Genomic DNA, 27,286 nt, shown 5'->3' with positions numbered 1-27,286 from the left:
TTCCTTGTAAGATGGCGGCGCGCAGGTGGAGCGCGTCGGGCCCCTGGATCCGGGGAAACGGCCAGGGTTGCGGGAGTCTCTTCACTCTCGTCTCAAAGCCATTTTGTTCCGCTGCCGCTGCCTCTACGGCCATAAATGCCCAGAGATTAGCAGAGAAGCTCCGAGCCCAGAAACGGGAACAAGACACAAAGAAGGAGCCGGTGAGTCCGAAGGGACCAGAACTCCCAAGAGGCAGTGCGCTCATTGGTTTCCCAGACGGGGAGTAGGTAGGAGGGTCCTCTGAGTGAAAGCGTGTGAGTCAATAGCCCGGACGCAAGGTGGGAGAATGGGGAGAAGGCGGAGGGGAGGGGTCAGTAAGGGTACGGTGTTTTCCCGTGAGCTGGATCTTTGGCTACTGTCAGGCTCAGTCCTAACCACTGCGTCGGTACGCAGGTTAGACAGATGGGTATCTCTGCTCTCAAATTACTCGAAGGCGGCGCGGGTCTGATGCAAAGATAGTCATTCCCTATTCAGATTCTCACCCAGACCTTTATGGAAGGTCTTCTCCACGGCTTCCGCACCAGGCATTCCCCACGGCTCCTTCTTTCTCCCTAGGTGTCCACAAACGCTGTTCAGCGGAGAGTGCAAGAAATAGTGCGGTTCACACGGCAGCTGCAGCGAGTCCACCCCAACGTGCTTGCTAAGGCACTGACCCGAGGAATTCTCCACCAGGACAAGAACCTTGTGGTCATCAATAAGCCCTACGGTCTCCCTGTGCATGGTAAGGACCATGCGGGAAAGGTGGAGGGACCTGCAGCTGCTTTCTGCTACAACCGAGGAAAACTGAGACGTTACTTGTGGTGCACTCTAAAGCCTTGCATTCAAATTAATTAAACTTTTGTAAACTACCGTCCAATATAAGGAACCACCGAGAACACAGAAATAAATAAATAAGACAGTCCTCCCTTTCTAAACATCTGACAGTAAGCAATTCGTAGAATACGCTGTGTGCAGACTACAGGGATCGCTGTAGAGATATACAAAGGCTGTGTGGTTCTAGACTAAAGGTTATCTTCCATCAAAACTGGGAATGAGAAAATGATACATAAGAAAAAAGGGTGTGTGTGTGTGTGTGTGTGTGTGTGTGTGTGTATGTTGGAGTATATGTAACATACAACCCCAGAGTGACTGGAATTTAGTGGACCTTCAAATGTGTTTCAACAAATGTTGCATGTAGTTGTCAGGGACAGCTGAAGTGAATCAGGAAAGATTGATTTAAAAAATGCATTTGTGAAAGAGGGAAAAGGCCCATTTTAGCTAGAAGAAGGTAATGCTTTTTGGGGAGATACGGAGATAGTTGTTCATAAAGACAAGGAATTAAATCACATCACCAAGTGTTTGTATAATTTTTTTCTCTCTTTATTTTCGCAACAGTTTTTTGCCTTTCCATTCCCCAATGAAGTTGTTTTCCAGATATTTACATTTTATAACGAGAAAGCAAAGTTGGAAAGAGAAGTAATGTGTCCAAGGTCAAAAAAATGGCTAGTAAGAAGAGTAGAGTAGAACCCCAGGAATGTCTAACCCCGAAGTCTATCCTCCTAATCACTCTTATTTAATGCTTCTCGAAGGCCTCATGGTTTTGCAAAGTATGTCTGAGAGGACGCCACATGCTCTAGAATGGTGTTTCTCAAACTTTAATATGCTTCTGAATCACTTGGGCAGCTTGTAAAATGCAGATTCTGACTGAGTAGTCTAGGTTGAGAGCCTGAGATTCACTTCTAATAAGCTCCCTAAACATGCCATTGTTGCTAGTCTCTGGACCACACTTCAGTAGTAAGGCTCTAGAAAATATTGACAGTTTATCCATTAAGGGCTTTTCTCCCAAGGAGAGTTCTTTGGCGAGATCTTTTCCTGGCCGCTCAAACCTTTGGCTTTTTCCTTCTTAGGTGGCCCTGGGGTCCAGCTCTGCATCACTGATGTACTACCTATCCTGGCAAAGATGCTTCATGGCCACAAGGCAGAGCCCTTGCATCTGTGCCACCGGCTGGACAAGGAAACCACAGGTGTAATGGTGTTGGCTTGGGACAAGGACATGGCACATCAAGTCCAAGAGTTGTTTAGAACCCGTCAGGTGGTGAAGAAGTACTGGTATGAGGCCTGCTGATGGCAGTAGAGGTGGTATAAGTGGAGGCATTTCTTTCACCTATTTATCCATTAAAAACAGAAACTCCCATTAATAGAAGGCACTGCACTATGACCTGCGAGATTATAAAAAATATGTGAAACAGCTTTGGTGCTTAGAATATTAAGTCTGATAGAACAGTGGTTCTTAATTCTGGTATACATCAAAATTATCAAAAATTAATTATACAAGCATGGGGTGGACATGGTGGCTCACGCCTGTAATCACAGCACTTTGAGAGGCAGAGGTGGGAGGATCACTTTAGGCCAAGAGTCGGAGAACACCCTGGGCAACATAGTGACACCTTTTCTCTATAAAAAGTAAGAAGTTAGTCCGGTATAGTGGCACATACCTGTAGTCCCAGCTACTTGGGAGGCCAGGGTGGGAGGATCACTTGAGCCCAGGAGTTTGAGGTTACAGTGAGCTATGATCACACCACTGCACTCCAGCCTGGGTGACAGAGTGAGATCCTGTCTCTAAAGAAAAAAAAATTAATTAATTATACAAGTAATATATGATTTTATTCCCATGCTAAAAATAGTCAAACAACAAAGATCATGTGAAAAACTCCTGGAGAATCCACCCATTCTGCCATTCTAGTGTTTTCTCTTGAGGTAACAACCCATGTAATCAGTTTGGTTTTTATTCCTCTGGTTCTTACTCAACGCATTTACATATATGTCTAGTGTATACAGTATACGCGTGTGCGGCGTACGCAGTATACGCGTGTCCGGCGTACGCAGTATACGCGTGTCCGGCGTACGCAGAATATGCGTGTCTGGTGTACGCAGTATATGCGTGTCTGGTGTATGCAGTATATGCGTGTGTACATATGTATGTACACATATATATCTATATATATATCACATTGTACAATTTACATTATACTTTTTTCCCCTGCTCAACTCTATGTCTTGGGGATCATCCTGTGTTAGCACATAGAGGTTTACCTCAGTGTTTTTCATAGAAAAAAGATGCGTGAGCAAAAAAGAAACCCTCTATTCCCCATCTGTGCAGTTGCCTTCCCCAGCATCAATCACTGTGACTGGTGTCTTCTGTAAACTTCCAGAGTTATCGAGCATATATAAGCATATTACTGTATGCTAGTGTATTTCACACACAGTTTTGTACCCTACAGTTTTCACTTGGATCATATATCTTAGAGCATTTTGTGTCATACGTTTAGAGCTGTCTCCTTTTTAATTGCTCTGTGAAATACCGCTGTATGGATGGATATTTAGGTAATTTCTCATTTTTTAGAGCCTATTGCAAAGAATATGTGAATGTATTTTTAAGATAAATTTCTAAAAATTGAATCGCTGAGCTGAATGGTTTATATATTTAAATTTTAATAGTACTCACATTGCTCTCCACAAAGGTTTTTTATCAGTTTACATTCCCACCAGCAGTGGTGAGTACCCACCTCCCCTTATCAGCCAAAGCATCTTTAAAGGGTTTGCCACTGTGATAAGTTAAAAAAAAAAAGATATTTTCTATTTCCTTGTATAAGAGTGATGTTGGCTATCAATTTACATGTTTTTTACATGTTTATTGGCTATTTGAGTTTCCCTTTTGGGAACAGACTGATTATTTCTTTTGCCTATTTTTCTACAGGGTTGTTTATTATTATTATTATTTTTTATTTAAGACCGTGCCTGGCCTTTTTTTTTTGAGATGGAGTCTTGCTGTGTCACCCAGGCTGGAGGGCAGTGGCACAATCTTGGCTCACTGCAACCTCCTCCCTGGTTCAAGTGGTTCTCATGTTTCAGCTAGCTGGAATTACAGGCACATGCCACCATGCCCAGCTAATTTTTGTATTTTTAGTAGAGATGGGGTTTCAGCCTGTTGGCCAGGCTGGTCTTGAACCCCTGACCTAAAGTGATCTGTCCACCAAAGTGCTAGGATTACAGCACTTACAGCTCACAGGCGTGAGCCACTGTGTCTGGCCCAGGTTGTTTATTCTTTTCTATTTGATTTGTAAGTATTCATTTTATATTTTGAATATAAAATGAATACTTAGTCCTTTTTAGATTACAGATTTTGCAGATACTTTATGAATCTGAGGAACCCTTTAAAAATCTGTATGATTGAGACTTACCCACAGAAGTTCTCATTCGTAAGTGTGGTGGTTGTGGGGATTGGCATCTGTATTTTAAAATTTGATATACAATCAAATTTAAGAACTATGATAAGATTATGGAGAATGGAGGAATTTAGGACAGTAGCTAAGACCTCAAAAAGATGTGTGTTCAACTCTCAACTGTGTCATTTAACAGCTGTGGGGCCTTGGGCAGGTTATTAAATGTCCATAAGCTTTGTTTTCTTCATCTGAAAAATGGAAACAGTAGGATTTATGAGATAGTTAAATAAGATTGATTCTTGTGAAATGTTTAACACAGTACCTAGTTCATAGGAAAAGTTAAAAAATAAAAAATAGAGACTTATTTTTCTATTCAAGCAATCAAAATATTAAGACTATAAAATACATGTTATGTTATTTGTGAAAAATGTCCATTAAGGTTCAAAATTGGTAACCATTCTCGGTATCAGGTTCATGGAGGAATTGAAATCAATCAGTTGGGTCTTGCTGATTGAACATTCTTGAGTTGTAGTGTCATATCATTAGGAAGGGCATTCTTGTCACAGAAGATCTACAAAATCTGTAAAATACGATAAAATGTACCAGATAGTAGCTGAAACTGAAGTGGAGTGTCTGCGTTGTGAAATAGTGTGTGTGAGTAGGATTTTGACCCCTTGGTTAGTGATTATACAACCGACCACCAGGTACCCAGATGGACTTTTCCATCATTGACCTGAAAGAGGCATAAATTTACAGACAGATTAAACAGTCTTCTACCTGTCTGTGAGGTCATGAGGTCATGGGAGGGAGAACACCAACAGAAGTGATTTGGAATGAGTTATTGAGTTGTGGTTGTGGTACCTATGACTTCTTTCTTTCTTTTTTTAGACGGAGTCTTGCTGTGTCTCCCAGGCTGGAGTGCAGTGGCATAATCTTGGCCCACTGCAACCTCCACCTCCTGGATTCAAGCGATTCTCATGCCTCAGCCTCCCAAGTAGCTGGAATTACAGGCACGCGTCACCACGCCTGGCTGATTTTTTTTTTGTATTTTTAGTAGAGATGGGGTTTCACCATGTTGGCCAGGCTGGTCTTGAACTCCTGACCTGAAGTGATCCACCCGCCTTGGCCTCCCAAAGTATTGGGATTACATGTGTGAGCCACTGCGCCTGTCCCCTGTGACTTCTTCGGGTACAGTTCCCTCCTGTTTTACCTATGTGGCAAATGAGCCAGGAACGGTTCTCTGATTGTTTTATTAGGTTCATTCATCCAATTATTCATTTGTTCATTTACCATGCAGTCAGAATCTACAATCTTTTATTATTTGAAAAAAAAATACAAAACTATATTACCATAATTTTATTTTAACTGTACATATCCATTTTTAAAGGCTGGAAAGACCATGTTATTAATGTAATTTTTTTCTTTTTTTACCCCAAATATTCTACAATTAGCATGTGTGACTTTAGTAGTAAAAAAGATAAGCTTGTGAAATCTATCAGCTCTCAGGCTAAGCATTACACCAAGAGAATCTTGCACGATCCTTCAATCATAAGAAATCACATGTTAGTGCAGAAGGTCCAGCGTGAAATCCTCTAAGTGGCCAAATCTAGGAGTTCTTCTCTGGCTTGGTTGGCTAAAGCAGTGATCTGTGTCACCCCCAGGGCCATCACTGTGCATGTCCCCATGCCCTCAGCAGGAGTCGTGGACATCCCCATTGTGGAGAAGGAGGCGCAGGGCCAGCAGCAACACCACAAGGTGGGCGAGCAGCCTCCCTGAGGCATGGGTTGCTGCTCTTCCTTGGGAATCATATCTTGATTTCTTTGGCTTCAGATGACATTGTCCCCGAGCTACCGCATGGATGATGGGAAAATGGTGAAAGTGCGGCGCAGCCGGAATGCGCAAGTTGCTGTAACTCAGTACCAGGTGCTCAGCAGCACTCTCTCCTCCGCCCTCGTGGAGCTCCAGCCCATCACTGGTGAGAGTGTCACTTTTCCGCAGTGGGATCACAAAACCCTGTGCCACCAGGTTTTGTCCAGGGCCTCGTTCTGAGCAGCTAGTAGTGTGGCTGACTTGTGTGAGAATGTGCTTCTGGTGCTGATCTGAGGCCGGGGACTCCCATAGAGATGGTTGTGGCTAGCAAAAGAATACAAACAGGTTGAATGCCTCTATTTAAAACTGTGTAGAGTGGTTCCTCAAAACGATTAAACAGAATTATTGTAAGATCCAGCAGTTCCACTTCTGGGTATATACCCCAAAAATCAAATATTTGCACACATATTCATAGCAGCGTTATTCACAGCAACAAAATGTGAAAATAATCCCAGTGACCATTGGGGGATGAATGGAGAAACAAAATGTAGCATACACATAAAATAGAATGTTATTTTCAGCTTTAAAAGAATTAAAGGAAGGGAAATTCTGACACATGCTACAATATGGATGCACCTTGAAAACATTATGCTAAGTAAAATAAGCCAGGCACAAAAGGGCAAATACTATATGATTCCACTCATGTGAGGTACCTAGAAGAGTCAGATGTATAGAGACAGAAAGTAGATGGTGGTTGCCAAAATCTTAGGGTAGGGTAAAGGAGGGGAGATAAATAGGGAATTGTTGTTTAATGGGTCCAGAGTTTCAGTTTGGGAAGCTGAGAAAGTTCTAGAGATGGATGGTGGTGGTGGTTGCAAAAACAGTGTGAATACACCTAATGTCACTGACTTGGCATTTAGTATAATGCCAGTGGTTAAACCAGGAAATTTTATGTATATGTTACTACAATTCAAATAATGTGCAAATCAATACTACTTATGTAGTAAAATTACTAAAAAGTTAGGGTAATGGTAGACGGCAAGTTCATGATAATGGTTATCTATGGTGGAAAGAGGGAATTGTGGTGGGGAGAGGTACTTAGAGTATTTACAGCGTTTACTTCCTAAACTGGCTGGTGCTACATAACTTATAGTTTGCTATATTATTTGTTATACTTTATTATAGTTGGGACTTGGCCAGTTTACTGCACTTTGATGTAATACGATTTGAAGCAGATGCCAATACTGGTATTGTTTCTGTAGCTCCTCACGAGTTTTCTCTCTTTCTCTCTCTCTCTCTTTTAAGGAATAAAACATCAGCTTCGAGTTCACTTGTCTTTTGGATTGGATTGTCCAATCCTTGGTGATCACAAGTACTCAGACTGGAATAGGTTGGCCCCCCAGGTAATACTAATTTGACCCAATGTGCAGCAGATACGGGAGAGAACTTAGGCGTTCCTTTTCTTAAAACTCTGAAATGAGTTACAACAAAGCCTACTGATTGTCTTCAGACATGATACCAAGCTCGTTATCTTGATTTTAGAGAAATTTAGGAGCAGTTGGTTACTGTCCTTGTGGAACTGCAGGATCTGTTAGTGAAAAGCTTACTGTTACATTTGTTTATTCAGATTTTGTTGGGAGGCTGTGGACAAGGGGAGGGGTGTTTCTGAAGGCTGGGAGCAGCTTTTCATGGTGCTACTAAAAAACCGCAGGGAAAGCCTTTTCATCCTTATACCACAGCCCATTCTCTTGTTAGGCCAAAAAGCACTGGCCAAAAAGAATGTCTTTGGTGTGGTCATTTTTCCCTTACCTGAGTTCTGAGCCCTTCTTAGACATGCCACTGAAGCAGACTCTCCATTACTGTGTCTTCCAGGGGGTTAGTTTTGGTTCCCTGTAAGTAGAAGTGCCCTGACCTTGCATGTTCATCAAGGGTGGACTGTTGGCCTTGCTCTCAAGGGTCTGTCCTTTCTTTGTATAGAAGCTGTCTGTGGGCACCCTGAAGAAGCTGGGGCTAGAACAGTCGAAGGCCCGCTACATCCCCCTTCACCTGCACGCCCGGCAGCTGATCCTGCCTGCCCTGGGGTCCGGGAAGGAGGAACTCAACTTGGTCTGCAAACTTCCTCGCTTCTTTGTGCATTCCCTGCACCGCCTGCGTTTAGAGATGCCAAATGAGGATCAAAATGAGAACAATGAAGCCAAGTGTCTGGGAGCACAGTGAAGACCCTGGGAGCACCCTGGCACCTGGGAGCACAGTGAAGACCCTGAGAGCACCCTGGCACCTGGGAGCACAGTGAAGACCCTGGGAGCATCCTGGCACCTGGGAGCACAGTGAAGACCCTGGGAGCACCCTGGCACCTGGGAGCACAGTGAAGACCCTGGGAGCACCCTGGCACCTGGGAGCGCAGGTTGGCCCCTGAACTGTTCTTTGTTTACAGGACTCTGCTAACTTCTCACTTGGAACAGACTGCGTAAGAGCCAGGTGGGATAAGGTAAAGCAACTCAGCTGCTACAGGGCTTTTAATGGAGAACAAAGTCTATTTACTGATAGTTTGGCTGCACTGTGGAAAAGCCTGCTGGAAGTCTCCCTGCCGTGGGCTCTCATTGCCAATATGGAACAGAGCCCAGGGCCAGGCAGACTGGGGCAGTGACTGGAAAAGGAAAACTAAAGGTCAGAATCCGGGATCAGGAATTGTTTTTATCCAGCAGTGAAGCTCTTGAGCTCTTAAGAAGGTTCCCGTGGTTGGAAAGAACATAATGGTTAACAAATATCACAGCATCCAGGGATTGCCCAGCTATAGTGTGGGTGCCCTACTGAACTCTATAAGGGTATTGAGTGTGAGGTTGAGGTGGGACATTTGCTGAGCAAGGAGAGCCGATGTGAATGGCAGGCAGATAACATGCACACATGAAGCTGGCTGGGTGTAAGGCAGTAGCGGGGAGCAGCATGCTATCTAACAGTTGTTAGCTCCAGCTGGTTGTTGCCATGTGGGAATGGATTTTATCATTTCTTCAGAGAAGCTGGAAACCTAGATATTTATGTGAAACCTCCCAGTGTATTGCCAACTAAATCAAATTTTTAAAGATGCTTAGGCACCTAAGCAAATAATAGTTAGAGGTTGAATTTGGTCTACAGGCTAGCAGTTTGCAGTCTATGTTTAATGAATGGTATGGAAGTTTGGGGAAAGGTGCCATCTTGAAAATTCTGGATCAGTGGTTGGCATTTTCGCTGCGTGTAGTATGTATCCTTTCTAGACTTGGAGATGGCTTTGGTTGGTCCGTGAATGTAGTTATGAGAGTGCTGCCATTAAAAAATCAAAAATCTCTATTGTGGAAGCATATCTTCTGTTCTTAGGTCTCAGGAAGGAGAGGGCTATACTGAACACCATTAGGGATAGATGGAAATGACCTTGGCCTCCCTGCTCAGCTGGTCCATCTAGTTTCCACCTTGTTTCTTGCAAACAAATACACCTCACACTACTTTTTCTTTCTGACAGAGTTGGAGTGACAGCACAGTTAGGGGGGTACACCCCGGGACAGTCTTTATATGTTCCCTCTGTATAGATGATGCCACTTTCTAGCCCTTTCCCCGTCTCCATGATACCCATTACTGTGCATAATAAATTTAACTTTGAAAGCACAGACGAGATGACTATATTTGTTTATATAAGACCTAAATATTTTTGCTGTTATTTCTGTTTCTAGTAAACCATGCTAGTCAAGAAAAAGGAACAAGAATGTGACACTTAGGAAATAGTGATAATTGACATTAATTCAGGGAAACAGATGAACAGGAATACCCACAAGAATGGAGAACAGGCTGGGCGCGGTGGCTCACGCCTATAATCCCAGCACTCTGAGAGGCCGAAAAGGCCGAGGCGGGCGGATCACCTCAGCCCAGGAATTCGAGACCAGCCTGGGCAACGTGGTGAAACCCTGTTGCTACAAAAAATACAAAAATTAGCTGGGTGTGTTGGCACACGCACACCTGTGGTCCCAGCTACTCAGGAGGCTGAGCTAGGAGGATCACCTGAGCCCAGGAGGTTGAGACTGTAATGAGCCATGATTGTGCCACTGCACTCCAGCCTCGTGACAGAGTGAGACCCTGTCTCAAAAAAAGGAGAACAATCTTAGAGGAACAGATGATGGAAATAAAAGAATTGGAAAATGTAGAAAAGTAGGAGCTAGTCAGGATACATTTTGGAGAAGTAACAGGTGATTTATATTCTCATATTCTCATATATAAATATGGTCTTCTCCAAGATGTAAATCTAGTCTTTAATTTGGCAAACTGAATATTTACTAGGCTGAAGGTATCTGGGGATATTCACTCATCTCAGGGAGCTCTCTTTAGCTGGGAAAATTCAGTTAGCTGTGTGGTTTACTGACAAGTAAGTGTGAGGCGGGACTGTTGTTCCCCAGGCGGGCACGTTGGAGCTAGACTGAGAACCAGCTGTGTCGTTCTGTCTGCCCGGCTTTGTCACAAATGCTGCCCTACTGTTCTTCGTGACTCTTTAGCGCTTCAGTGCTGGGTTTTGTGTTGGTTGCTGAACTGGGAGCTACCAAGCTAGTGACAGTTGATTTTTTGAGAATTCCTAAGCTTCCCTGGGATACGGGGTCACCACATTGGAGACTGGGGCAGATGTCTGCCCTGCTGCACCTTCCCAGACCTTTCTCAAGCCGAGGTCAGCGGCTCTGTGCCCCGCAAAAGGGCTGTCTTCTTTAGTGTCGACTGACTCATGGGGGTGCTTAAGGACCAGGACAACAACCTCATATAACCTAGTTGATCTGCAGCTTTTAAGCATGCAGGGAATGTGATTATAGCTAGGCAGAGTAAGCTGAAATGCTCTTGTATGTTGATTCGTTAGCCATAAAAGTATGATTTTTTAAAAATGTGTTTGCGTTTTAAATAACTTTTATTTGTAAATATGGAATGGCCTTTTAAAAATTAATAGAACATTTAAGCACACCATAAGAAACATCAAATATTAGGTCATGTCATCTGCTTGTAATTAGTTACCATCTGAGCTTGAGAGGGACCTGGGTTAAGAAGCGTGGTAGGCTGGGCATGGTGGCTCATGCCTGTAATCCCAGCACTTTGGGAGGCCGAGGCGGTAGGATCGCTTGAGCCCAGGAGTTCTGAGATCAGCCTAGGCAACTTGCCGAAACTCTGTCTCTACAAAAAAGTACAAAAATTAGCCAGGCATGGTGGCACCCCTGTAGTCCCAGCTACATGGGAGGCTGAGGCAGGAGAATCACTTGAGCCCAGGAGGTTGAGGCTGCAGTGAGCCATGCTGGCGCCACTGCACTTCAGCCTGGGTGTCAGAGAGAGACTCTGTCTCAATACAAATTAAAAAACAAAACAAAACAGTAAAGCAGTGTGACAGATTTGTCTGGAGTCAGATCCAGTGTTGGGGTCCCAGGGTGCTATGGTCTGGGAACAGATGCTGCTCCGGATGTGCAGGGAGGACAAGGTGTGGGAATCTGCTCGTCACGTCAGGCCGTTTAGCCCAGGACACTGGCCACAGAGGTGGGACCCAGCCTCTCTGAAATGGGAGTCGGGCAGGGGTGGGGCACCCGCTGGTTTCTAAACCTTGTTAAATGCAGATCTATTGAGGGTTAGGGCTTCAATATATGAATTTTGAGCGGGGAAGGGAAGTGGACACAATTCAGTCCCTAACACTAATTATTATTTTGATATTTTCCCCCAACTATTTAACAATGTAAAGCCCATTCTTAACTCACAGGTCATACAAAAACTTATGGCAGGCCACATTCAGCCCACGGGCTATAGTGTGGCTGCTTATATTTCTTGTAAACGATGCTTCTCGAGATAAAGGGACAGGAATGTGACACTTAGGAAGTGTTGATCTTTGACTTTAATTCAGGGAGACAGATGAAGAGGACCCCTGGTCTTATGGGTGTTTGACGAAATCCCAGGTACCCAGGAAGGCACCACAAAGGGACCAGGCACTAGCCCACATGCCACAGGTGTCAGCTGGGAAGACGGGGAGCAGCTTGAAGAAACCACGTAGCATCCCACACTGCTGCCGTAGTTGGGCAGGCAAGGGTGAAGGATGATGAAGTTCTTCCTTTTCTGTGTTTTCTTAGGCCTAAAGAAAGGATTAACATTTCTCTGATTCTTAGTGGGATCTGGACTGCCTGAGCAGTGGGTCTTGCTAGGTACAGTGGCTATCTTTTTTTTTTTTTTTTTTGAGACAGAATTTCACTCTTGTTGCCCAGGCTGGAGTGCAATGGCGTGATCTCCACTCCCCGCAACCTCTGCCTCCTGAGTTTAAGTGATTCTCCTGCCTCAGCCTCCCGAGTAGCTGGGATTACAGGCATGTGCCACCATGCCCGGCTAATTTTGTATTTTTAGTAGAGATGGGGTTTCTCCATGTTGGTCAGGCTGGTCTCAAACTCACAACCTCAGGTGATCCACCTGCCTCAGCCTCCTAAAGTGCTGGGATTACAGGCGTGAGCCACCGTGCCTGGCCCAGTGGCTATCTTTAATTACTGACAATAATATAAGAGGAATTTTACCCCAGGTTAGTGTGGCCTGAGAAATGGGTTACACAGCAAAGGAGGTTGGAATGTGCCTAAAATGAACTTCATCTATTTTGAAATACTGATTAGAGCCAGCTAAAAGATATGATTTAGTATTAAGTCATATACAGTAATTAGTATAAGAAAATGGGCTTCTCAAATTTCTATTTTTATCAAAGGTCTATATGCACGTGATTTAAAAAATCAAGAACTATTCTGCTCAAATGACTCTGGTTAAAAAAAGAATAAGAAAAAATCAAAATGAAAAATCAAGAACTAAAGGCTTGCCATGAAAAGCAGCAGCTCCTTGCCCACGTGGGGATTTTGTTTGCTGTGAGCTCTGGGAGGTGCTTGTGCTCAGCAGAGGGGGGAGGCCGGCTCTCCCAGTGCCCCTTCTGGTGGCAGCACTGGCTCTTCTGCTCCAGGAGGCAGCTTTTGGGTAGTTGGTTTTTTTCCGTGCTAGGCATGCCCAACCTAATAAGCCCACAGAGTGCTTTCTCAATCCTCATATCACACGTCTTTGCATTTGATAACCGAATTGCCCACTCTGAGCTCCTCACTCGCTTTGATTCCATGAACTCCTCCTGCATTTCCTTGTCTGACCTCCTTCCAGGCTCCTTGAAGGGCCCCAGCATGGTGCCCCCCAGAGCTCCATCTTGGCATCCTGCCCCTCTCCCAGAGGGAGAGCTGGGCCAACTTGGGAAGCCTCTACCTGTGTGCTGATGACTCGCAAGTCTGTCTCTGACCTTGATCTCCCCCTTGAGCTCCTTATCTTCACATCCATCTGCCTGTGATCGTCTCCCCTTGGGAGCTCCCTCTCCGGGCCTGTTGCTCCTGTCCTCTTACCTGCCTTAGTTTAGATGACATCACCAGAGACCTGGGAATCACCCTTAACTCCTCCCTCGCACCAGTCCCCAAATCCAATTAGCCACTAATTCTTTGCCAGTTCCATCTAAAACTCTTCTCTTAAAATGCACTTCCCTCTTTAATTCTAATATCTCCTGAGTACCAATTTCACCGTCCCCACCCTTCAGCTATGATGGGATAGGTCTGGGAGGTGGAAGGGCATAGTGAGTTAGAAATAGGATCATAGGCAACCTGCACCAGAAACCAAACTCACAACGGGCTGTTGAGACCATCCCCAGGTTCCTGGGGATAGAGCAGTGTGGGAGGGGGTACCTGTTTTAAACAGGACAGGCAAATAGAGCAGCCTCCCACCATGTTTTCTAGGTCTGCTGTCCTTGGCTCTCTGGACTGCTTTTAGCCAGAGTGCCTGGTAGGATATACAAAAACATGGCCTCCTGCTTGTGCTTGTGCAAAGCATGCCATGTGGATGCAGACAGCTTTCTCCCAGTGCGGTGCAAAATCTGCTGGCTCAGGGCAATGTAATTCAAACACCAGCTACCCAGCGTTAGGCCAGATGTCACAAGTTAACGGCACATTCCACAGGACTTGCCTCACTTCAGACACCAGCTGCAAGCTCTGGGGTTTCCCAGCCACCTGTACTTCTGACCAACTAGCTATGAATTCAAGAGTGTTCACAAACCCCTCAGGTTTGATCATTCACTAGAATGACTCCCAGAACTCAGCAAAGCACTAGCTATGCTTACTATTATGGTTTTGCTGTAGCAATAAAATGGCATGAATCAGGACCAGCTAAAAGAAGAGATGCATGGGCAAGGTCTGGGAGAGTCTCCAGCATGAAGCTACCATGTCCTCTGCCCACCGTGTCACCCTCCCAACACATGGATGTGCATCACCAGCCAGGAATGTCACCCAAGCCCTGGTGTCCAGAGTTTTTATTGGGGTTTCATTATGTTGTCATGGTTGAACTATTGGCTACATTGTTGAACTCGGTTCTGCTGGGTTCAAAGTGCCAACCCTCTAATCACATGGTCGGTCTTTTTGCATGGCCAGCCTGAAACTACCCATCCTGAAACTAAGGCCCCACCGTGAGTCCTCACATTTAATAGCATAAACTATTAGGGCTCATGATGAATAACAAAAATGTTAACATCACTTGGGAAATTCCAAGGATTTAGGTTCTCTCTCCCAGGAACCAAGGACGAAAGCAAGGCAAATTATTATAGAACTCTGAGTTTTCCTCTCCATCCCCCACTCCCTTAGTCATCTCTTGATGTCCTCTCTTAGGGATCCCTTCACCTTGCTGTCCCCCAGCAAGTGACCAGCCTTGGTGGCTGTCTGCATAGATGCCCCTGTTGGTTGTGGCCTTAGGATCCTTTCAGGCAAGAAGCCTTGAGATATTTCTGTTCACTTCCCTCCTGGCACCTGCTGTGGAACACTGTCATCTGCTGCCATCCTTGCAGTGGGAAAGGGATTTTAATCAGGGGTGATTATACAGATGGGTGAAGTTCTTCTTTCCCAGGTATTTTCTTTTTTTTTCTTTTTTTTTTTTTTGAGACCAAGTTTTGCTGTTGTCCCCAGGCTGGAGTGTGATGGCATGCTCTTGGCTCACTGCAACCTGCGCTCCCTGGGTTCAAGTGATTCTCCTGCTTCAGCCTCCCGAGTAGCTGGGATTACACGTGCCTGCCACCACACCTGGCTAATTTTTTGTATTTTTAGTAGAGACGGGGTTTCACCATGTTGGCCAGGCTGGTCTCAAATTCCTGACCTCAGGTGATCCGCCCGCCTCGGCCTTCCAAAGTGCTGGGATTATAGACATGAGCCACTGCGCCCGGCCTTTCCCAGGTATTTTCACATGCTGTGAGGGCACGGCCATGGTGACTTGTACTTAGTCAGATACACCCCGAAGGCTCAGCTGGCCCCTGCCTTCTCACCACCGTCGAATCTGTCCACACACATGCCCCTACCTCCTAGATGTATCTGCATCCCGAACCCCTGCATTGTTCATATGAGTTCTCGAGGACTAACCACCCTCCACACCTCTTGGGCTGTTTGCCTACTCCTGGCTCACTCTGTCGGACCTTCAGCAGAGGACTGCAGAATGCTTTGTCAGGAAACACAGGAGTGTGGAGACCAGCGAGGAGGCCGACACGGTCCTCTATGCAACATGTGACGGTGGCTTCCACTAAGCTGTCACTCCCCATTCCCACTCCCAGCCGTAGACAACTGCTAATCTATTTTCTGGAAATAGAAAGATTCTTATTTCCCTATAGATTTGCCTATTTTAGATGTTTCATATAAACAGAATGATAGAGTATGTGCTCCTTTGCCACTGGCTTCTTTGAGTTAGTGTCATGTGTCCAAGGTTCCTTCACAATGTAACACATGTCACTCTTTCACTTCTTTTTTTGTTGTTTTTGTTTTGAGACAGAGTCTCGCTCTGTGGCCCAGGCTGGAGTGCAGTGGCGTAATCTTGGCTCATTGCAACCTCCGCCTCCTGAGTTCAAGCGATTCTCGTGTCTCAGCTTCAAAAGTAGCTGGGATTACAGGCGTGTGCCACTATGCCCGGGTAATTTTTGTATTTTTAGTATAGACAGTATTTTGCCGTGTTGACCAGGCTGCTCTTGAATTCCAGGCCTCAAGTGATCCACCCACCTCGGCCTCCCAAAGTGCTGGGATTACAGGTGTGAGCCACAGCACCTGGCCAGTATTTTACTTCTTTATATTGCTGAATAATATTTCATTGTATTGATATACCAAATTTTGTTTATCGATTCATCAGTTGGTGGCTGTTTCCGCTTTTTGACAATTGTGAATCACGCTGCTTTGAACATTCATGTATAAGCTTTTATGTGGATGTGTATTTTAACTTCTTGGGTACCTACCTAGGAGTGGAATTGCTGGGTCGTATGGCAACTCTGTTTCTAGAGCTGCCAGACTGTTTTCCAAAGGGGTTGCACCATTTTACATTCCCAGCAACAATGTATGAGGGGTCCAGTTTCTCACCAGCACTTGTTATTACGTATCTTTCTGATTACAGCCATCCTAGTGGATGTGAAGTGGTTTCTCACTGTGGTTTTGATTTGCATTTCACTAGTGGCTAATGATACTGAGCATCTTTTCATGTGTTTGGTGACTATACATCCTAAAGAAATATCTATGCAAATCTTTTGCCCATTTTTAAATTCAGTTATTTGCTTTTATTATTAATTTGTAGGAGTTCTTTATATATCCTGGATTCCACTTTTTTGTTTGTTTGAGACAGAGTTTCGCTCTTGTTGCCTGGGCTAGAGTGCAGTGGCGTGATCTCGGCTCACTGCAACCACCGCCTCCTGGGTTCAAGTGATCCTCCTGCCTCAGCCTCCCCAGTAGCTGGGTTTACAGGCATGCACCACCATGTTCAGCCAATTTTTGTATTTTTAGTAGAGATGGGGTTTCGCCATGCAGGCTGGTCTCAAACTCCTGACTTCAAGTGATCCCCCTGCTTTGGCCTCCCAAAGTGCTGAGATTACAGGCATGAGCCACTGCGCCCAGCCTGGATACCACTGTCTTATTAGAGGTATTGTCTGCAAATATTTTTTCCCTTTGTGTTGTCTTTTCACTTTCTTGATTATATTATTTGTAATAGGAAAGTTGTCGATTTTGATGTCGTCCAATTTTTCCTTTTGTTGCTTGTGCTTTTGGTGTCATATCTAAGAAACCATCACCTAATAGAAAGTCTTGGAGATTTCCTTCTGTATTTTTGTCTAAGAGTTTTCTAGATTTAGGTCTATAATCCTAAATCATTTCTGTGTGTGGTATAAGGATGGTGTCCAATTTTGACTGGGTAGCCAGCCGTCCTAGCACCATTTGTTGAAGTCTGTTCTTTCCCAAGTGTAATATTTTTGTAAGTTGTGATTTTTGATGGTTACACTGGGTCAAATATAGACAATTTCATAGGGTAAAATGTAGTTTTATTACTGTATTAATATGAACGCAGTAAAATGCATTTTCTGATGTTGCCACCAGATGGCAGCAGTACTCCAGCTTTTATCCCTCTCCAGGCTAAGCTACTACAAAAAATGGGAACATGATTTAATCGAGTATGAAGTATCCCGCACAAGAGCCTTACCATCTTTTTCTAACCCCCTGATAACCCTCACCGTGGCTACTCCAGCGTTGTAAATCTCGGCCCCCTACTTTTTTAGCTAGCCTGACGCTGGGTTTTCTGTTCTCTCGTGTAGGATGGAGTAGTAGGAGGTCATGTTTTGGGCTCTTTGAGTGAAGTTGAAATAGAATTTGATTCCTACACACTCAGTGAGAAGAGTGTTACATGTTCATTATAAAAATGTAGAAAATATAGTCAAGCTGTCCTCAACTACCCAAAAGCCTAATAGGAACAGGCATTTACCCACTACGTGAGCTCAGTGTAGCTAAACGTCAAGCATTCTTAGCTCTTTGCTGATTTAATTTTGGTTTAAGGTAGTAAAAAGTTGCTATCTCTGCTGATCAGATGCACTAATTGATAGTTATGTACAATTTTCACTAAGCACAATCAGGTAAATGGATTATTTCCCTGCATTATTTACTAAATAGTGGAGAGAAAGTAAGAGAGTGACAGCTTGGATGCCTCTGCTACAATGATGTGTCTTCGACACGTAAGTGTGTGAGTGCCAGCCCCGGCTGTTCCCTTCATCCTCTGCTGTTCTTGGGTGACGAACTTCCCCAGGGCAGGCCTCACTCCTGCCATTCCTGCAGGATCCTCTGCCGCTCCCACGGCCTGTCTGACATGGACTGAGGGGTCCTCAGACCCCTTAGGTCTCTGCACATCTCACCTGCTGCGCCTGTGGGCCTCTGAACCCCAGCATCAGAGCTACCCAAGCACCCTCTTTCCCCAAGGCAAGCTAACCAGACTGTCCCAGGGAGCCGTGAGGGGGACCGAGAAGTGGGCAGCCAAGACAGCCTCCCATGCAGGGAGCCCACCGAGGCCCAGCTCCGACCTGGAGCCGCGTCCTCTTTCAGCAGGCTGGGAGCGATTACCGTCTGTCCATCAGCAGCTTCAAGGAGCCAGTGATGACCTGGGCCATTCAGGGAGCCAGCCTGGGGGAAGGGGCTCCCGCTTTGATGTGCTCAGCGAGGTCAGAGAGCAAGCAGGGGGGAGGCCCACGGGGAGAGCGGCTGGCACTGCCTCCTCTCCCATCCAGGTTTCCAGGAAGACGCCAGCTTGTCCTCATCACCTCTTTCATCTCTCCGTTCTCTGGGGCTGGTTCTTGTCCTCTCGGGCCTCCCTGCCGCCCAGGTGGACAGCCTTGGGCCCCTCATCCCAGACCTCCAGCCTGTGTTCCGAGGAGCTTGTGGTGGCCAGACCCATCCACCCACTTTCTCTGTAGTTGGCTTTAAGGGGCATGTGGTCATCACTTCATGCATACAACACCGCTCTGAGGGTCAAGCGAGAATCTCCCCCTTGGAATCAGGGGCTCCCCATGCTGGAAGGGGACTCAGGCTGTGGGCATCACCCCCATGCTGGGATGCTCCAACTCCGTTGCTAACAGACAGCTGCCAAGCCTGGGCTCACTCACTCACAGCTGCCAGGGACTCACTGGCCACTGAAGGTGCCACCTTCATGGGAAAGAAGACAGAGGAAAAGAGAGGGCGGGAGCTGGAAGGTGGCAGGAGGACAGAGAGGGAGCGAGCCACTGTGCCCTGGGCTCTGTGCGGTCCTCCGAGCCTCTGTCTCACACCAGGGCCTCGGTCAAGCCGTGTCTGAAAGGCTGCCAGCCCGTCCTGGCCCTGCCGGGGAGTCTGGCCTTTTTCCTGCCTAAAGTTACAGAATTTTCCAGAAGTATCCTTGGGTTTATTTTCTGGAGTTATAAGCCAGATTTCCCTTGTCACCCTACTTCTCCAGCCTAGGAAAGAAAATTCCAAGAGAGAAAGCAAGCAAGAGGCTTAGAGGGCCTGTGATCACAGCTGAGACTCACTCTTCCTTTCCCTACTCCCACACGGACCCCCGAAAGCCAACACTTGTGGTAATTTCTGCATTCGACCTTTGTGGCCTATGTGGAGCCTGTTATGTTTAAAAGCTCCCCATAATAGCCTTGTGAGGGATATACTATTCTTCCTTGTTTTTATTTCCATTTTACAGATGATGAACATGAAGCCCAGAGTGGTCCATTGATTTCCCGAGGCCACATCTGTACACAGCAGAACTAGGTTTTGACCCATCCGTCTAACTTGGGAGCCCCACTCTTAACCTGTGTTTCTCCAGTGAACCAGGTGCTGAGAGACCAAAAGAGAAGTCCCGATTCTCCTCTCTCCAGCCTTCCCAGATCCCAGCCAGGGATGAGCGAGTGTACACTTGGAGCAGGAAGGCAGGTCTCCTAATGGAAAGACAAGGCAACTGGGTTCTTTTTAAATTCTGCCGCTAGCTAGCTGTGTCACCATCTTTCCAGACCTCAGTTTCCTCACCTGTAAAATGGGCAGTTGAGACAAAGTTGATGATCTCAGTCTCTAGATAAGACAATCTCTGAGATCCTTTCTAGTTTCAAGACCCTAAGTCTGGTTATGCCGAGATTACTTATTCGGGAGAAGACACAACACCCCTAATCCCTTACTAGAACCCACAAATTCAGCATCTCAGAGAAGGGCAGTGTAGAAACTCAATGTTTGGATCCAGTTTAGAAATCCAGACTGTACTTGGAAGTGAAGCCTCCCAGAAGGGACCTGGACATCGGGCCTTTTACTATCCTGCCCGGGCCCTTCCCGTCCTTTCTGGGGCCTGGCATCCCAGGCAGTGACTGGTCACACTGCAGCTTGCCATAACAAAATATCACAGTTTGCTGGGGCTGCCATAACGAAATATCACAGCCTGGGTGGCTTAGACAACAGAAATTCATTTGCTCATGGTTCTGGAGGCTGGAAGTCCAAGATCCAGGTGTTGGCAGGCTTGGTTTCTCTGGAGGCCTCTCTGTTGCTGATGGCTGCCTTCTCTGTGTGCGCTCACACAGCTTCTCCTCGGTGTGGCCTGTGGTCTGATTGCCTCTTCTTACAGGGACACTGGTCAGAGTGGGTGAGGGCACGTCCTCGAGGCTCCATTTCAATGGACTCACCCCCTTAAAGGCTTATCTCCAAGGGTCGTCACATTCTGAGGTACTGGGGTTGAGGCTTCAACACAGGAATTTGGGAGAGACAGTCAGCCCATAGCACACACCAGCCACTGCTGGGGAAGGTGGTCACAGCAGCAGAGGCTGGCTTCTATCGGACACTGGCCGCGAGCCAGGCACGGTGCTGGGGCTGTGCTGTGTAAGCTCATTGAATCCCGCAGTGCTTCCACAAAGGAGATATTTCAGAGATGAGGAAATCAGCTTGGGCAGACTGCCTGAGGGCACGCACCTAGAAAGCCAGGAAACAGGCCTGGACGCATGGCCTTACCCACGGTGCTATGTTGCTGCCCGATTAGATTTCTAGCACTTTCTCTAGAGGAGGAGGGTCATGCGGTTACGCTTTTTGGGGCCATTAGTCTGTTTTTCTAGAGTCCTAATGGGAATGAAGAACAGCCCTAACTCTGCTATTCTGACTGTAGTTTGGGGGAGAACTAGGAAAGGAAAAGCAGAAAAAGGGGGTCAGTTCCTCCACACTGCATATGGAGAAGGGCATTCCAAGCTGAATTAGTGGCTTTGACTCCGGAGAGGGCAGGCCGTGCCCAAGTGGTTGTTAGAACCTCAGGAGCACATGTGAGGAGCTCCCAGGCTAGCTTAGGAGATGGCCTCGGAAATGGGAGGGGGCACAGTTGTTTCCCAAACTGGGCGGGACTTGGGGAACCCCCATCTGGGATTGTCCACCATAGATGTGAAGACCAAGGGCTCAGGGAGTGAAGGTCATGGCAGATACCCCCAGCCAAGGTGGCTGGCCTGGGAGTGGGAAGATGCCAGGAGAACACAGCATGGCCAGCAGCTCCCTGGGGCTGTCCGACAGCTCCTGAAGGGCCTTGGGTTCCACACGGAGTGTGGGGTGGTTTGAAGGTGTTGGCATGAAGCCAGTGCTCCTTGGTTCCTGGTGTGGGGGCCAGAAGCTCAGAATACTGGGGCTAAGGGAAGCCCCTACATCTGACATCAATTCCTTTCTCTGTCCCCAAATGGGGGCTGGAGTGGGGAAGGGTTGAGGTTGTCATGTCCAAAGCTCTTTCCTTCTCATCCTCCTAAGCACCCAGCATCACTCATCCCTGGACAATTTAGCTGCCATCAGCACCTGCTGTTTGGTGCAGAAAGAGGGGAAGGGGAGGTCAGAGGAGGGAGGAGAGCAGAGGGGACACCAGAGGCTTTGTTCCCAGGTGCCCACCTCCTAGGGAGGGAGGGGTGGGGGTCAGTGGCAGCCCCATGCCCTATCTGGCAGGCAATCCTGTGTCTGAGTTTGGGAATTAAGCTGTCCTCACCTCTCCAGCATGAATGAGGCCTGGGGGACTGTGACAAGAGCTGTCAGTGCTGGTATCCTGTGCCAGTAATCGCTGAAAAGGCCAGGCAGCTCAGGACGCCTGGGAAAGATGGGATGGAGAGGGCAGGGTCCAGGGCCTGCTGGGGAGGGGCCAGACAGGAACACAGACACCTTTGTGTGCACCTGATCAGTGCCAGCCACTGGCTGCTTCCTGTCGGAGGGGCTTTGTCCCTGTCCTGTCTCCCGTGCCTGGACTTTAGGCAACTCTGGGCCTAGGGCCACATCCAACCACACTGTGTTCTGTCCCCAGCGCTTGCTCGGGGCCAGGCTCCGAGCTTCCCCTGAAAGCTTGTCCTGGAGGGGATTGAACTTCAAGGCGAGGCAGGTGACGGTGAATGTCTTGACGGCCCTCAGCAGATGGGGCTTTTACTGAGGTTGAGTTTCTTTCTGGCAAGAAGTTTTGGGGACCAGGGTTCTAGGCCGTGGGCCCCAGCCCAGCTCATTCCAAAACCATTAGGCCAGGTAACCGCAGCAGCACAGTGGGGCCAGGTGACAGCTGCAGCAGCTGCAGACAGCCTCAGTCCCCAGCGTGCTGACATGTTAGAAGTACACGTCACTATCTCAGCAGTCAGCCGCCACATCTGGAACTGCTCTCGGCCTCCTCTAATTGCCTCATTATTTTCCGAGGAAAAGCGCCCCCATCCCCAGCTCTCCGTTGCTGTCCCTTCCCTCTGGCCTGTCCCGAAATCCACCTGAATGAGCCCCAGACCAGGGTTTGGGATTCTATGGGGAGGGGAGGGCATCTCTCCAACTTGCAGCCCCTAGAAAAGAGAGAAACCACACATGGACCTGGCTTTGTCCCTGGTGCCCGGAACGCAGGGTCCTTGAAGAATTCAGGTGGATCCCTTGGGACACGCAAGACTCTGACCCCTCTTCCTGTCAGCAAGTGTCTGTCATGCACAACATTGTCTGAAACTAGGGAGAGGGCAAGGAAGCAGAAGATACAGTTTCTGCCCACAGTGCACCTGCCATCTAGGTGGAAAGACAAAAAGGAAGTGGAGAACCAGTCAGGCGAGGTGTGGCTTATAATCCTGACCACATCTCATTTGTCCAACCATCACCTAGGGGCCCGGGCTATGTGTTGGCCGTAGTGGGTGTCGCGATGCAGCTGTAGCCCTGTCCTGGAGCACCTGACATGTTTCAGAGAGATTGCAGGAGAGGCACCCAGGCATCCAGAGATCACTAGCAAAATGCCGATGCAGCCTGGGTGGGGAGGGGGCCTTCATGGGGACCTGAGAGCTTTCAGGTGGAGAGAAGGGAGGGGCATTCCAGAGGAAGGAGTGCTGTGGTTTCTAGATGTGTCTGCAAGTAGTGTGGTGTGTTACTGCAGTGTAGAGCTTGGGGCAGGGAGCGACATGGCTGGAGAAGTAGCAAACTTGGGGAGCTTGGATCCTGACCCATAGGGGAGGGGAGCACGAGAGGGCAGAGGTCAGAAAGCTCAGGGAGGGGGAGGTAGGTAGCACAGAGCTGTTGCGGAGTCAGGGCCATGGCACACCTGGAGGCCTGCGCCGTCCTGATAATCCTCTCAGCCGGTAACTCAAGGACCCCTCCAAGCAGCAGACAAGTTACCCCTCAACATCAAGACACCCAGAAACTCCCCGGCTTCAGCTCTCCCTGGGTCTCAGGTCACCACTTAGCCCAGCTGTGTCCGGTGCAGACCTGGAAGGAGTGTGGGAGGATCTGTTTGGCTGGTGGGTCTTAGGGTCCTCTTTTTTTTTTTTTCTTGAGATGGAGTCTCGCTCTGTCACCAGGCTGGGGTGCAGTGACGTGATCTGGGCTCACTGCAGTCTCCACCTCCCGGGTTCAAGCAATTCTCCTGCCTCAGCCTCCCGAGTAGCTGGGACTACAGGTGCGCACCACCACACCTGACTAATTTTTGTATTTTTAGTGGAGACGGGGTTTCACCATGTTGGTCAGGATGGTCTCAATCTCCTGACCTCGTGATCTGCCCACCTCAGCCTCCCAAAGTGCTGGGATTACAAGTGTGAGCCACCCTGCCACCCTACCCAGCCCTTAGGGTCCTTCTTGTACTTGTTGGGGGCTCCTTGTTCCTGGAAGCCCACGGTCTCCCCCACCTGCCCAAGGTGGGCCCTGGGTGGGCCACTCTCAGGCCCAGCGACACGGCTGGCCTGTCCTGGGAGTCTTTGCAGCCGGAACCTCAGAAAGGATGGGGAAAGCTTGGAGCTGAATGTAGGGTTCCAGCTGGAAAAATTGGAGGGGAAGGCACACTCCATCCTACCCCCAGCATCAACTGAGGCCAAGAATTCTCCTAACAGGGCCTGGCTCCAAAAGATGACAGGCCGCCCATCATCTGCCAGCCTCTGTTGTGGTCCCTGCAACAGTCTGTGTCCCTGTCTGACTCTCAGTGTTTATACATATTCATCTCTCTGTGCCCCAGCATGTGTTCCCTGGTTAGTGCCTTCCCCTTCTGTTAAGATTGCACTCTCGTCCCCTCGCACCTGCCTCGCTCCCTGCCTCTCATTTTCTGTCTCTTATTTTCTCTCTCCAGTCTCTCCTTCTGTGTTAATTTCCCTTCTCTCCTCTGGGTGGCAGCTTCGGCGCCATCCTCTCTTCAGCCTCCTTTTCACTGGGGAGAGCCCCGCTTAGGGGAGGCCCAGCAGCGGCCCCATGATGCAGGGGTACTGATGAGGGTGCCTGAGCCCCCACAAGACCTGTGTGGGAAGGCAAGGAGGGATGGGCAGAGGCGAGGAGAGGGTGGTGAGAGCTACGGGCAGGGCCTTGGTCAGGGAAGTGAGGAACCTCCTTCACCTCACCCAGTCCCAGCCTGGGACGCCCTTCACAGAGACGGAGGCAGGAATGGCGCTCTTTTCTCTGGCATCCTGCAGCTGGGGCTCTGTGGGGCCGTAGTGGACTTCAGCCTCTGATGGTCTCCACCAGCTCCTCTCTCAAACAAACTGAGCCTGCTCTGCAAATGTTTGATGACCGGTCCCCTATGCCTCCCTTCCAGCCTCCCCAGGCCCCTGCTGTATAGAAATGCTGAAGCCTCCACCACTCAGAGATGGGCACCAGCGCTGCGCTGAGTCCAAGAGGAGCGAGGCAGGCCTCTCCTGTTGCAGGGGAGTGGGGTGTACGTGGGACCCTGGGGAATGATCCTAAGGTAACAAAGTTGGGACGCTTGGGTAGCTCATAAACTGGCGTGAAGACTAAAATGAAATGGTAGGGGCGACTCCAGTCATGGGCCCCTGGGCATAAGGCACCTCAGCACTTCATGATCCCTCAGCCGGAGCCCGGAAGCCTTCCTTGGGGGAGGTCCAGCAGGCGTCCAGCTGTCCACTCCCTGGCCTCGCCCGGCTCCCTTCCCTTGCTGGACACGTACTGAGTCACCAGGCCTGCTTCTCCCCAGGCTTCAGATGTGCAGGTGCGCCCCTTCCACTCGAGGCCTGGTGTGCGGCTTCTCTCTGCTCCATCACGGCCCCTGGGCCTGGCTGGCTAAAGCCCCTGCTTCAGGTCCAGACTTACAGGTTCCCATCTCCCCAGAAGCCACCTGTAAACCCTGCTGAGGACCTCAGGTCCTTCTATGTGGTCTAACAGCCCCCATGCCTGCCAGCCTCCATGCTGTCATCATAATTGAAGTTAACTCTGTTTAATTTTTTTTTTTAAGACAGGGTCTCCTCGTGTCACCCAGGCTGGAATGCAGTGGCACAGTCATGGTCCACTGCAGCCTCAACCTCCTGGGCTCAAGCTGCCCTGCCTCCTCAGCCTTCGAAGTAGCTGGGACTACAGGCGTGAGCCACTGTGCCTGGGCAGAGTTAACTCTGTGTGACGTTCTGTCTCCATTGCCCTCTGTGGGTTCAGGAACACCGACTGCACAGCTGCAATGTTCCAGTCGTTAGCTAGGCTCTTTCGTGTGGCCTGCTCCATTTAATCACCTCGGTAACCCCTTCATAGAGGAGGAAACAGAGGCTAGGAGAGGTGAAAAGTCAGCCGGGGGCACACAGCAATCGCTGCCTTTTCTCCTCCCCAGGACTCTGAAGGGATCAGCACTGCTTTCCAAGTCCAAGTTGTGCTGCAGCAACTTCACAAAATGCCACTTTTATGCATTTATAAACACCAAGTTTAACAAACACGTGTTGAGTGCATGCCATACATTAGGCACTAGGCAAGTCTGGAGTATGGGTGGGCATGTCCAGCAGGTCACCTGCCCATCTCTGGACCACTCGATCTCCAACCCAGCCTCTGTGTGCCGGCCAGGGCTGAGCGGGAGGGACCGGGTGTGGGGTTGCGTGCGGTGGGCTGGGGGTGAGGGTGGGGTAGGGGTGGAGGGGGACCGGGTTTAATGAGGTGACTGCCACTTGTAAATGAAACAGAAGGCGGAGCTGCTTGTGTGAACCTTGACCTCTCCTGTCCAGCGTGCCTTTCATCGGGAGCTTTATGAGCAGCCGCTGTGCTCCGGGACCCACCGCAGCCTGGGGGAAGGCAGGGCTGGTCCCAGAGTGGAGAGGAGGCCGCCTGGGGGAGGGGTGCAGGCCCGGCTTCCACAGAGCCCTGCGCCTCTGTCGTCCCTCCCAGGAGTTTTGGAAAATAAATGGGTGGGCTGGATTTGAGAGGCGCTGCTTAGCACTGTGGATTGCACACTTGGAGACCTCTGAGAATGCACATTTCCAGGCCCATCCCTGCCGCTTCCGGTTCAGTCGGTTTGGTTTCGGGCTGGAAAAATTGTAATTCTAAAAAGCTCTCACAGTGATTCTTAAAACCAGTCAATTTTAGGAGCCACAGTCTTGCAACACAAGGTCATGCCAACTCCAACACAATCTTCAGCTGGGATTTGAAACCCCAGTGCTCAGGGGTAATCGTCACCCCGTTTACTGAGTGTCCCCACGTACTGGACACTGTTATCTTGCAGCCGTTACCCATCGGACCCTCCAAATAATTCTGCAAGGTGGATGGGATTGTCTACAATTCACACATGAGCCAGAGATTAAATAACTCAACCAAGGGGATCACTTCTCCGCCTTTTGGCTAAGATCAAGTGTAACTCAACCAAGGAGAAACAGAACTGAGATTCGAAAATGGTTCATCTCACTCCAAAAGTGCTCTTGTCAAGCAGATACTCTTTATGAAGCTTACGTAAAGGTGGCCGTTCACATGGAGATCTCCAGAAACCCAGAAACTGCAGGAACCCAGAAATCACTGTCTTATTTTATTCTAAGTGCAGCCCCTGGAGCCAGCTTTGGACATCATGATTAAAGACAGCCCTGCAGGGCAGAGGCACCTGGATGGCTTGTTCTCAATTTCATCCCCAGTGTCCAGCACAGGCCTGGTACATAGGAAATGCTTGGGACATGCTTGTCAAATGGGTAGTAAATACTGACCAAAAGAACAAAATAAAAGGGCCCTGGATAC

At 48.3% G+C, this 27,286-nt stretch overlaps 1 protein-coding gene across 3 annotated transcripts; it reads left to right on the top strand.

The window, feature by feature from the left end:
• Positions 1–2: 2 nt before the first annotated feature.
• RPUSD4 (RNA pseudouridine synthase D4) lies at positions 3–27,286 on the top strand. Of its 3 annotated transcripts, XR_008537897.2 has the most exons (9): positions 12–200; positions 595–760; positions 1,926–2,127; positions 5,903–5,996; positions 6,072–6,216; positions 7,356–7,453; positions 8,028–8,454; positions 24,891–25,040; positions 25,545–27,286. XR_008537897.2 is itself a non-coding variant. In XM_009424455.5 (7 exons), the coding sequence occupies exons 1-7, from the start codon at positions 12–14 to the stop codon at positions 8,265–8,267; spliced, it is 1,134 nt and encodes a 377-aa protein (XP_009422730.1). In that variant the 5' UTR covers positions 3–11; the 3' UTR covers positions 8,268–9,688. The 3 variants fall into 3 exon arrangements, 1 of the variants encoding a protein (XP_009422730.1); XR_008537898.2 differs by lacking the exon at positions 24,891–25,040; XM_009424455.5 differs by lacking the exons at positions 24,891–25,040; positions 25,545–27,286 and having other exon boundaries at positions 3–200; positions 8,028–9,688.

The sequence above is a fragment of the Pan troglodytes genome, chromosome 9, assembly GCF_028858775.2.
Source record: "Pan troglodytes isolate AG18354 chromosome 9, NHGRI_mPanTro3-v2.0_pri, whole genome shotgun sequence".
NCBI lineage: Eukaryota > Metazoa > Chordata > Mammalia > Primates > Hominidae > Pan > Pan troglodytes.
The sequence above is the reverse complement of the archived record's forward strand: the minus strand, read 5'-3'. Positions and strand labels throughout refer to the sequence as shown.